At 43.7% G+C, this 12377-nt stretch overlaps 1 protein-coding gene across 1 annotated transcript in view; it reads right to left on the bottom strand.

Moving 5' to 3' along the window:
- Positions 1–3153: 3153 nt before the first annotated feature.
- The window catches only part of LOC147114173 (ganglioside GM2 activator-like), a 48042-nt gene continuing 38818 nt past the window's right edge, over positions 3154–12377 (bottom strand). The window contains exons 3-4 of the mRNA XM_085994062.1: positions 6152–6334; positions 3154–3463 (exon numbers count right to left, since the gene is read on the bottom strand). Of these exons, the coding sequence (XP_085850188.1) occupies positions 3308–3463; positions 6152–6334 (339 nt within the window). The 3' untranslated portion in view covers positions 3154–3307. The remainder of the gene's footprint in view (positions 3464–6151; positions 6335–12377) is intronic.

Below are 12377 nucleotides of genomic sequence, written 5' to 3'. Positions count from 1 at the left end.
CGCCACTCAATATCCGGTCCGGGGCGCTACCGGGGCGTTGCGCACTCGACTGACGTCACGATCTGCCGGCGCAGGAGATCGTGGCGGTAGTGTTTAGCACCACCGCAAAATGTCTAGTTAATTTCGCAAGCGGCGCAAACATCGCCGCGCCTGGGCGCTAGTTGCTTTGCGCCCCATTAGCGCCCTCTTAAGGTGCTAACGGGAGGCGCAAACCAACTGAATTTTTCCCCCATAAGAAATAGAAGCAGGAGTAGGCCATTCGGCCCCTCGAGCCTGCTCCGCCATTCAATAAAATCATGGCAGATCTGATCTTGACCACAACTCCACTTCCCTGTCTGCTCCCCATAGCTCTTGGTTCCCCTGTTTTTCAAAAATCTGTTTATCTCTGCCTTGAATATATTCAATGACTCAGCCTCCACAGCTCTCTGGGGGAAGAGAATTCCAAAGATTCACGACCCTCTGAGGGAAGAAATTCCTCCTCATCTTTTTAAAAGGGTGCCCCCTTATTCGTAAACTATGCCCCCTAGTTCTAGATTCCCCCACGAGGGGAAACATCCTCCCTGCATCTGCCCTGTCAAGCCCTCTCAGAATCTTATATCTTTCAATAAGATCACCTCTCATTCTTCTAAAGTCCAATGAGTATAGGCCCAACCTGCTCAACCTTTCCTCATAAGACAACCCCTTCATCTCAGGAATCAACCTCGTGAATCTTCTCTGAACTGCCTCCAATGCAAGTATATCCTTCCTTAAATAAGGAAATGAAAACTGTACTCAGTACTCCAGGTGTGGTCACACCAACACCCTGTACAGTTGTAGCAAGACTTCCCTACTTTTATACTCCATTCCCCTTGCAATAAGGGCCAACATTCAATTTGCCTTCCTAATTACTTGCTGTACCTTCATGCTAACTTTTTGTGTTTTATGTACGAGGACCCCAGATCCCTCTGTACCGCAGCATTCCGTAGACTCTCTCCATTTAAATAATATTTTGCTTTTTTATTCTTCCTACCAAAGTGGATAACCTCACATTTTCCCACATTATACTCCATCTGCCAAATTTTTGCCCACTCACATAACCTATCTATATCCCTTTGCGTACTCCTCACATCGTCCATCTCTGCCCATGCCTCAGCTCATCTGCTGCCAAAACCATCATCCATTCATTTGTTATCTCTAGATTCGACTATTCCAATGTTTTCCTGACCAGCCTCCGTAAACCTGAGGTCATCCAGAACGCTCTTGCACATAGCCCAACTCCCACCAAGTCCTATTCACCTATCACCCCTGTGTTCGCTGACTTACATTGTCTCCCAGTCCAGCAACACCTCAATTTTAAAATTCTCATCCTTGTTTTCAAATCCCTCCATGGCCTCACCCCTCCCTATCTCTAATCTCCTCCAGCCTTACAACCCTCTGAAATCTCTGTGCTCCTCCAATTCTGGCCCCTTGTGCATCCCCAATTTTCTTTGCTCTGCTATTGGTGAATATGTCTTCAGCTGCCTAGGCCCTAAGCTCTGGAATTTCCTCCCTAAATCTCTTTGCCTGTCTACCTCTCTCTCCTCCTTTGGGGCACTGCTTAAAACCTACCTCTTAAACCAAGCTTTGGGTCACCTGTCCTATTATCTCCTTATGTGGCTTGGTGTCAAATTTTGTTTGATAATTGCTCCTGTAAAGTGCCTTGGGACGTTTTACTACTTTAAAGGTGCTATATAAATGCAAGTTGTTGTTGTTGTCTTCCAGGTAGGGTAGTGCAGGTATTTAACTCGGTAATCATTCAAGAAGTAGTTAGCTATTGTTGTGGGGGGAACCATAGGTCTCTATGGAAGGATGAGCTAGGTGGGCCTTCTTCAACTCCACTTCTTTTTATCTAACATTGGAAATTGCATTTGTTTTGGGATGTGCAATGCTGCTGAGAAAGAATGAGTTCGATGATATTATCGGGTGATGAGCCATAAGGTCAACACAGTGAGGAAGCAGGGAAAATAAAATGTGTAGGAACATAGGAGGAACAATGACTTCATCATCGCCTCTTTGATGTAGATTTAATGAAAGCTATTTTTTAAGTTAGTCTACTTCAACTTTCAAAATTTCTGCCAAGTATTGACATGTATGGTTGTACATTATATGAATTACCTAGAATTAACATGTGGCCCAGCTGCTCCATGCCGGTGTTTATGCTCCACACGAGCCTCCTCCACCCTATTTCATCTAACCCTATCAGCATATCCTTCTATTCCTTTCTCCCTCGTGTACTTATCTAGCTTCCACTTAAATGCATCCATGCTATTCGCCTCAACTACTCCCTGTGATGGCAAGTGCCACATTCTAACCACTCTCTAACACTCCTACAAAATCACATAGGATATTGCCTATGTAAACTTGTCACGCTGTAATTACACAAAATGGCCACTGGACAGCTTTGTGGCCACTGGACAGCTTTGTGTCCAGTCTGTGAACAGACTCAAGCAGTCCCTCCTAGAAATTTTCATCTTGGCTGCTGAAGATTAATGTTAAGTTTATGTTAAATGTTTATATTATTGATTTAAAAAAATATTTTTTGCAAAACTTCAATACCTTAATATATTCATTCCAAGTTTCTAATTAAAAAAATTACCAGTTTTCAGTTGATCTACATCCCCCCCACCCCCGCACCCCCCCCTCCAACCCCGCCACGCTCTGTTTCTACAAGAGCATCAGCTTGTTAAACACCAGCTTCCTCATAAACTCTACAATTCTCGATTTTCTTCTTTCATATGGTTTTAGGCTAATGATGTGCAAGAGAAAGCCCAACCGTGGAATTTTATAAAAATGCTCTTTCACTATTTCTATAGTTTGCATTTGATTAGATTTCAGTCTGTGTCGTTTTAATATTATTGGTTCAAATATTAACGTGCAAAGATGGTATATATAGGTACTGTGATTGACGTCTCTCAAAAAACCGAGGATACTTATATAATTATAGCTAATATTGTTATTAAAGCTTACAGAAGCATAAATCGTGCTTCAAAATCATTTGAGCCGAATGGCCTCCAGGTATCACCCGGGTTTTTTTTAACAACACACTTGGACAGTAGTCTGTTCTAAATGTTTTCTATCCGAGATGAGGACGACTGAGAATAACAATTAAGAAAGAGTAATTGGAAACTACTGATCGGCAGTGCTAAAACAGACTTTTTTTCAACCTCTTCAGGGATTGCTACAACAGTAAAAATGAAGCACAAAAATAAACGTGACAACAATGTTGCTGATTAGCGCCCCACACTTCTGAAGTTGAGCAGTAAATTCTGAAAGGCTGCTTCACTCAGCTTTATGTCGTTTTTAAAGAGAAAGAGAGATCGACGCAAGCCAGTTCCCGACTCTCGTGCATCATGATGGCATTGGCCTTGTAGTTCCCATTCTTCAGCCAGTATGGCAGTTCCACAGGGGGGATGTAAAAACTGGTTTCTGGTAGAGAGTAGTCACCCTATAAACCAAAAAGGAAATGTTATTCTGCTAACTGTTTGAAGGCCAAAGAAAGTGTACATTTCCATCTTTCTAATTCAAGGTGCCAGACTGCACTTTTAGATACTTTCTAGACAGGATCAATCACTCTAATACACAAAAAAAGCAAAGATTGCACCAATTGCTCATCTTGTATGTCCATACCCATACTTAACACCGACTCCAAAATACTGGCCATGATCCTGGCCACCAGACGGGACAAAGTCACCCTAGGACTAGTCAATGCTGTTGAAACGTATTGGATAATCCCATCCTTATCCTTTTTAATAACAGATTCAAAAACCTAGAGACAGCAATTTGTGTGACAAGTAATGTCATTTATTATTGTTTCAAAACATTCATCTTAAGACGACATACAGAGCATTAGAGGCAGTCCCTACATCCAAAAAACTCACTTGTAAGGAACTTTGCAATAATCATGAGTGCTGCTTATCCAAGCCTGTTCATGTTGCCTCGCCATGAAGGTAGTCAAAGTTCCGAAAGAGCTTTGCTTCGTATCTGTCTTTTATTCTAGTTCTTGCTTGGTTCAACTTTAATGGGTGTTTTATGACCATTTAATGTCCTATTACATTATACCTTTGCTTCTGATGTTCATGGATGTTCCCGATGGCGGGGGAGTCCAGAACCAGGGGTCACAGTCTAAAGATAAGGGGTAAGCCATTTAAGATGAGGAGGAATTTCTTCACCCAGAGAGTGGTGAACCTGTGGAATTCTCTACCACAGAAGGCAGTTGAGGCCAATTCATTAAATATATTCAAGAAGGAGTTAGATATATTTCTTAAGGCTAAAGGGATCAAGGGATATGGGGAGAAAGCAGGGACAGGGTACTGAATTTGGATGATCAGCCATGATCTCATTGAATGGCGGAGCAGGCTCGAGAGGCCGAATGGCCTACTCCTGCTCCTATCTTCTATGTTTCTATGTTTCCTATCTTTGCTCTTGCTGAATTATAGCCTTTGTTGTACAAGTCTTATCTCTTGCAATCACCATAGTAAAAGGAACAAATTCCCTTATTTATAACACAGTAATTTCCTTCTCCACACGTTCCTCCTACTGTGATAAAAAGCCTGTACAACCCTTTTAGCTCCATATTATATCATTAATGCCAACTAGCTTATTTATTTAATAATCTATATATGCCTATCCTTACAGAGTACAATATCTTCATCCCTGAAATTAATCCTTCCCTAATGTTATTAGTGTCATTGAGGAGATAGGATTTGTGAGCACACCGTTTAAACCAATTCTGCCTACATTAGCTGACCTGTTTTTGTTCTGTATTAGAATAATGTAAAAACAAATCTATTGTCTTGCAAAACCGGCTGACATTCAGGACAATACCAGATGTCTATTCAATATCATTTACCATTGCAGTGGCACCAACACTCTTGCCCTAATACTCCTCCTGTACATGAAGAAGCCATTTCACCAAGTAGAGTGGGACTTCCTTTTAGCAGCACTCAAATGAGATCCCTTCTCTGATACATTTTGGAACAGGATAAAAATCCTACTCTCCAACCTCACACCCACCATATACAATAATCGCCTCGGCTCTCATACAAGTGTCCTCCAACCAAGGACCAGACGAGAGTGCCCTTTATTCCCTTCCTCCTTTGTGACCGCTTATTGTTCTTTCCTTAGTGAGCTCTTATTTCCCTATTCTTTCTGCAGTCCACACAGTTAATGGCAACAAACATCAGAATGAGCCTGGACACCACAGGGTAGAGGCTGGAGGAGCTGGACACAAAATGTTGCCGTATGTCAATAATGTCCTACTTTATGCAACTGATTCATCCATCTCTCTCTCCAGGATCTTCCAAAGGACCAGGGAGTTTTGCTGACTCTTGGGATACAGGTTTGACTTCTCCAAAATGGAAGGGAATGATCTTGTGCAGGGGATTTCCCCTACCGCTTTACATGATCAGAATCTGCCTTCAAATACCTTGGGGTAATAGTGAAGGGAAAAAAAATTGCATTTATATAGCGCCTAACATGACCTCAGGATGTCTCTAAGTGCTTCACAGCCAATGAAGTGTAGTCACTGTTGTACCGTAGAAAGCGTGGCAGACAATTTGTGCACTGCAAGGTCCCACAAACAGCAATGAAATAAATGACCAGATAATCTGTTTTAGGCGTTGGTTGAAGGATAGATATTGGCCAGGGCACAGGGGAGAACTCCCCTGCTCTTCTTCAAATAGTGTCTTGAGAACTTTCAGGTCCACCCGAGAGGGCAGATGGGGCCTCAGTTTAACATCTCATCTGAAAGACTAGATACATATGAACAGTTAGGCACACACCCACACAAGGACCAAATGTAGGTATAGGCAGACATGTGGCAACAGACACATAAACATAAAAGTTAGTGAGTCAGACAGATAATAATAGGCCATTTGCCCCATCGTGTCTGTATTGGCTCTTTTAAAGAGCTATCCAATTAGTCTCACTCCCCTGCTCCTTCCCCATAGCCCTGCATATTAAAACAGGTGACTCACAAATTCACTAAAGGTTAAAGATACATATCTTAATTTATTATTTCTCCTGACGTCATCCTGGTACAATTACTCAGTGTGATCCCATGATTTGAGCACAAGTAAACAAGACATACAAGTTCTCATTCTAATGCTTGTGATAAAGGGTGGGAGGGTCTTACCGCTTTGAAAGGGCAGTGACAGGGAATTCCGTATTTGAACAATGGTTCAGGGCAGTCTTGTCCTGGTGGGATTGCCAGGTTAAGCAGTCGACAGACATCATCATACTTGCAACTTCCAATTTGAGCAATACAGGGAATCTTTACCCAAGTTCCAGCAACTTCCTTCTTCAATGTTAAGTCAACCTGTATTTGGTAAAGAAAAAGGTTTACTGCTCAGGATGAGCTGGTCCCTACTATTCCAGGACATCACTCATATAATCTGACTCAAACTATCAATACAGAGTTATCTGTGGTTCAATTAACTTCCTGGAGTTTTTTTTGAAAATATCGTGATTATTTAAGCTAGTCATTTAAAAATGTTTTATGGCTTCAAGACAAACATTCCCCAAACAAAATTCCAGTCCAACAGATTTCAGCATCTCTCATGATCTCAGTGCAATAAATTGATTTGTACAAAATTACATTTCAGAACATCACAGCATAATACATTTTGTTTGTGTAAATTAGTGGGAAGTAAGGTTCCTTCTTTACAGGTAAATAAAACGCCAAATCATCGAGCAATTCTGCTTTATCCATATCTATCAATAGGAGCAATATATAGAAACATAGAAGATAGGAGCAAGAGTAGGCCATTTGGCCCCTCGAGCCTGCTCCGCCATTTAATGAGATCATGGCTGATCATACAAATTCAGTACCCTGTCCCTGCTTTCTCCCCATATCCCTTGATCCCTTTAGCCTTAAGAAATATATCTAACTCCTTCTTGAATATATTTAATTAATTGGCCTCAACTGCCTTCTGTGGTAGAGAATTCCACAGGTTCACCACTCTCTGGGTGAAGAAATTCCTCCTCATCTCAGTCCTAAATGGCTTACCCCTTATCCTTAGACTGAGACCCCTGGTCCTGGACTCTCCTGCCATTGGGAACATCCTTTCTGCATCTAGTCTGTCTAATCCTGTTAGAATTTTATAAGTTTCAATGAGATCCCCTCTCCTTCTTCTAAACTCTAGTGAATATAAGCCTAATCGACCCAATCTCTCTTCATACGTCATTCCTGCCATCCCAGGTATCAGTCTGGTGAATCTTCGCTGCACTCCCTCCATGGCAAGAACATCCTTCCTCAGCTAAGGCGACCAAAACTGCACACAATACTCAAGGTGTGGTCTCACCAAGGCCCTGTACAATTGCAGCAAGACATCCTTGCTCCTGTACTCGAATCCTTTCACTATGAAGGCCAACATACCATTTGCCTTCTTAACTGCCTGCTGCACCTGCATGCTTACCTTCAGCGACTGGTGCACAAGGACACCAAGGTCTCGTTGCACTTCCCCTTTTCCCAATCTATTGCCATTCAGATAATAATCTGTCTTCCTGTTTTTGCCACCAAAGTGGATAACCTCGCATTTATCCACATTATACTGCATCTGCCATGCATCTGCCCAATCACCCAACCTGTCTAAATCATACTGGAGTTTCTCTGCATCCTCCTCCCAGCACACACGCCCACCCAGCATTGTGTCGTCTGCAAACTTGGAGATATTACATCTAGTTCCCTCCTCTAGATCATTAATATATATTGTGAATAGCTGGGGTCCTAGCACCGATCCCTGCGGTACCCCACTAGTCACTGCCTGCCACTCGGAAAAAGACCCGTTTATTACAACTCTTTGCTTCCTGTCTGCCAACCAGTTCTCTATCCAAGTCAGTACCTTACCCCCAATCCCATGTGCTTTAACTTTGCATGCTAATCTCTTGCGAGACATTACCGAAAGCCTTCTGAAAGTCCAAATACACCGCATCCACTGGTTCTCCCTTATCTATTCTACCAGTCACAGCCTCAAAAAATTCCAGTAGATTAGCCAAGCATAAGTTACCTTTTGTAAATCCATGTTGACTTTGTCTGATCCTGTCACTGTTTTCCAAGTGCTCTGCTATTACATCTTTTATAATGGACTCTAGCATTTTCCCCACTACCGATGTCAGGCTTACCGGTCTATAATTTCCCGTTTTCTCTCTACCACCTTTTTTAAATAGTGGGGTTACATTAGCTACCCTCCAATCCATGGGAACTGTTCCAGAGTCTATAGAATTTTGGAAGATGACCAGCAATGCATCTACTATTTCTCGGGCCACTTCCTTAGGTACCCTAGGATGTAGATTTTCAGGACCTGGGGATTTATCGGCCTTCAATCCCGTCATTTTCCCTAACACCATTTCCCTACGAATACTGATTTTATTCAATTCCTCCCTCTCATTAGACCCTATGTTCCCGACACCTCTGGGAGGTTATTTGTGTCCTCCTTTGTGAAGACAGAACCAAAGTATGTATTTAATTGGTCTGCCATTTCTTTGATCCCCATTATAAATTCCCCTGATTCTGACTGCAAGGGACCTACGCTTGACTTCACCAATCTTTTTCTCTTCATATATCTATAGAAGCTTTTACAGTCAGTTTTTATGTTCCCTGCAAGTTTACTCTCATAATCTATTTCCCCCTCTTAATTACTCCCTTTGTCCTCCTTTGCTGAATCCTAAACTGCTCCCAATCCTCAGGTTTGCTGCTTTTTCTGGCAAATTTATATGCCCTCACCTTGGATCTTATGCTATCCCTAATTTCCCTTGTTAGCCATGGTTGAGTCAACTTTTTTGTTTTATTTTTATGCAAAACAGGGATGAACAAATTCTGTAGTTCATCCATGTGATCTTTAAATGTTTGCCATTGCCTAGCCACCATCACCCCTTTAAGTAACATTCCCCAATCCATCCTAGCCAACTCACGCCTCATACCATCATAGTTTCCTTTATATTTAAATTCAGGACCCTAGTCTCTGAGTCAACTACTTCACTCTCCATCTTAATGAAGAATTCCTTCATATTATGATTGCTCATCCCCAAGGGGCCTCGCACAACAAGATTGCTAATTAATCCTTTCTCATTACATAATACCCAGTCTAAAATGGCCTGATCTCTAGTTGGTTCATCGACATATTGGTCCAGGAAACCATCCCGTATATACTCTAGGAATTCCTCCTCCATGGTATTGTTACTAATTTGGTTAGCCCAATCTATACGTAGATTAAAGTCACCCATAATAACTGCTGTGCCCTTATTGCACACATCTCTAATTTCCCATTTAATGCCATCCCCAGCATTACTGTTCGGGGGTCTGTATACAACTCCCACTAATGTTTTCTGCCCCTTGGTATTTCTCAGCTCTGCCCATATAGATTCCACATCATCAGAGCTAATATCCTTTCTTACTACTGTGTTAATCTCCTCTTTAACCAGCAATGCTACCCCACCTCCTTTTCATTTTTGCCTGTCCTTCCTGAATATTGAATACCCCTGGATGTTGAATTCCTAGCCTTGGTCACCCTGGAGCCATATCTCCGTAATCCCAATTATATCATATCCATTTACATCTATTTGCGCAGCTAATTCATCCACCTTATTACGAATGCTCCTTGCATTAAGACACAAAGCCTTCAGGCTTTGTTTTTTTAACACTCTTAGTCCTTTTAGAATTATTATTTACTGTGGCCATGATTGATTTACACCCTTGATTACTCTGCCTTCCACTTTTGCTTTTCTCTTTCCTTCTATCCTTGCTTTGCTTTCCTCTGTCTCCCTGCACAGGTTCCCAACCCCCTGCCATTTTAATTTAAACCCTCCCCAAAAGCACTAGCAAACACTTCCCCAAGGACATCGGTCCCGGTCCTGCCCAGGTGCAAACTGTCCAGTTTGTACTGGTCCACCTCCCCCAGAACCGATTCCAATGTCCAAGGAATTTGAATCCCTCCCCCTTGCACCATTCCTCTAGCCACGTATTCATCTGAAATATCCTTCTATTTCTACTCTGAGCAGCATGTGGCACTGGTAGCAATGCTGAGATTACTACCTTTGAGGTCCTATTTTTTAATTTACCTCCTAACTCCCTATATTCAGCTTTTAGGACCTCATCCCATTTTTTACCTATATCGTTGGTACCTATATGCACCACGACAGCTGGCTGTTCACCCTCCCCCTCCAGAATGCCCTGCAGCTGCTCCGAGACATCCTTGACCCTTGCACCAGGGAGGCAACATACCATCCTGGAGTCTCGTTTGCGGCCGCAGGAACGCCTATCTATTCCCCTTACAATTGAATCCCCTATCACTATAGCTCTCCTGTTCTTTTTCCTCCCGTCCTGTGCAGCAGAACCACCCACGGTGCCAGGAAGTTGGCTGCGGCTGCCTTCCAATAAGCCATCTCCCTCAGCAATATCTGTTTGAGAGGGGGATGGCCACAGGGGACCCCTGCACTGCGCCTACTTCTCTGCCTGGCGGTCACCCATTCCCTTCCTGCCTGTGCAGCCTTTACCTGCTGTGTGACCAACTCCTTAAACATGCTATCCATGACATCCTCAGCATTGTGAATGGTCCAGTATGTATCCATTCGCAGCTCCAGCGCCGCAATGCGGTCTGTCAGTAGCTGCAGCTGGATACACTTCCCGCACACATGGTCGTCAGGGACACAGAAAGTGTCCCTGATTTCCCACTTTGTGCAGGAGGAGCATGCCACAGAGCCGAGTTCTGCTGCCATGACTTACCTTTAAATTAATTCAAATTAAATTAAATCAAATCAATACCACTAATTACACTACAACTAAATGATATACTCAAGGGCCCTTGTTTACCAGCACTCCCCGCTACACAACAGAGACCTTAGAAACTATAAACCATGAAAATTAAGACCTTCTAAACTTTATAAACTATTAACCTTAACTGTCAAAATAGAGCGTAGCATAAATACTCACCTGGCCGTACTCACCCAATCAGCTGCTTCCTCTTGTCCGCGGCGCTTTTTGAATCGTTATGTGGCTCTGGAACGCCGCTGCTGGTCTGCGAGATTGGTAAACCCAATATAGTTGCATTAGCAGCTGTTAAACATTTTTAAAAATTCATTTACGGGATGTGGGCATCGCTGGCAAGGCCAGCATTTATTGCCCATCCCTAGTTGCCCCTGAGAAGGTGGTGGTGAGCCACCTTCTTGAACTGCTGCAGTCCGGGTGGTGATGGTACTCCCACAGTACTGTTTCGTGGGGCATTCCAGGATTTTGACCCAGCAACGCTGAAGGATCGGCGATATACTTCTAAGTCAGGATCGTGTGTGACTTGGAGGGGAACTTCGAGGTGGTGGTGTTCCCATGCGCCTGCTGCCCTTGTCCTTTAGGGTGGAAAATGTCGCTGGTTTGGGAGGTGCTGCCGAAGAAGTCTTGGTGAGTTGCTGCAGTGCATCTTATAGATGGTGCACACTGCAGCCATGGTGCTCCGGTGGTGGAGGGAGTGAATGTTTAAGGTGGTGGATGGGGTGCCAATCAAGCGGGCTGCTTTGTCCTGCATGGTGTCGAGCTTCTTGAGTGTTGTTGGAGCTGCACACATTCAGGCAAGTGGAGAGTATTCCATCACACTCCTTACTTGTGCCTTGTAGATTGTAGAAAGGCTTTGGGGAGTCAGGAGGTGAGACACTCGCCGCAGAATACCTAGCTTCTGACCTGCTCTTGTTGCCACAGTATTTATGTGGCTGGTCCAGATAAGTTTCTGGTCAATGGTGACCCCCATGATGTTGATGGTGGGGGATTCGGCGATGGTAATGCCATTGAATGTCAAGGGGTGGTGTTTAGACTCTCGATTGTTGGAGATAGTCATTGCCTGGCACTTCTGTGGCGCGAATGTTACCTGCCACTTATCAGCCCAAGCCTGAACGTCGTCCTGGTCTTGTTGTATGCGGACATGGACTGCTTCATTATCTGCGGAGTTGTGAATGGCACTGAACACTGTGCAGTCATCAGCGAACATCCCCATTTCTGACCTTATGTTGGAGGGAAGGTCATTGATAAAGCAGCTGAAGAAGGTTGGGCCTAGCACACTGCCCTGAGGAACTCCTGCAGCGATGCCCTGGGGCTGTGATGATTGACCTTCAACCACCACAACCATCTCCCTTTGTGCTAGGTATAACTCCAGCCAGTGGAGAGTTTCCCCCCCACCCCGATTCCCATTGACTTCAGTTTTACTAGGGCTCCTTGATGCCACACTCGGTCAAATGCTGCCTTGATGTCAAGGGCAGTCACTCTCACCTCACCTCTGGAATTCAGCTCCTTTGTCCATGTTTGGACCAAGGCTGTAATGAGGTCGGCAGCCGAGTGATCTTGGCGGAACCCAAACTGAGCATCAGTGAGCAGGTTATTG

Source organism: Somniosus microcephalus, chromosome 8, assembly GCF_052327205.1.
Source record: "Somniosus microcephalus isolate GS21.2 chromosome 8, FLI_Smic_1.0, whole genome shotgun sequence".
NCBI classification, from domain to species: domain Eukaryota; kingdom Metazoa; phylum Chordata; class Chondrichthyes; order Squaliformes; family Somniosidae; genus Somniosus; species Somniosus microcephalus.
The sequence above is the reverse complement of the archived record's forward strand: the minus strand, read 5'-3'. Positions and strand labels throughout refer to the sequence as shown.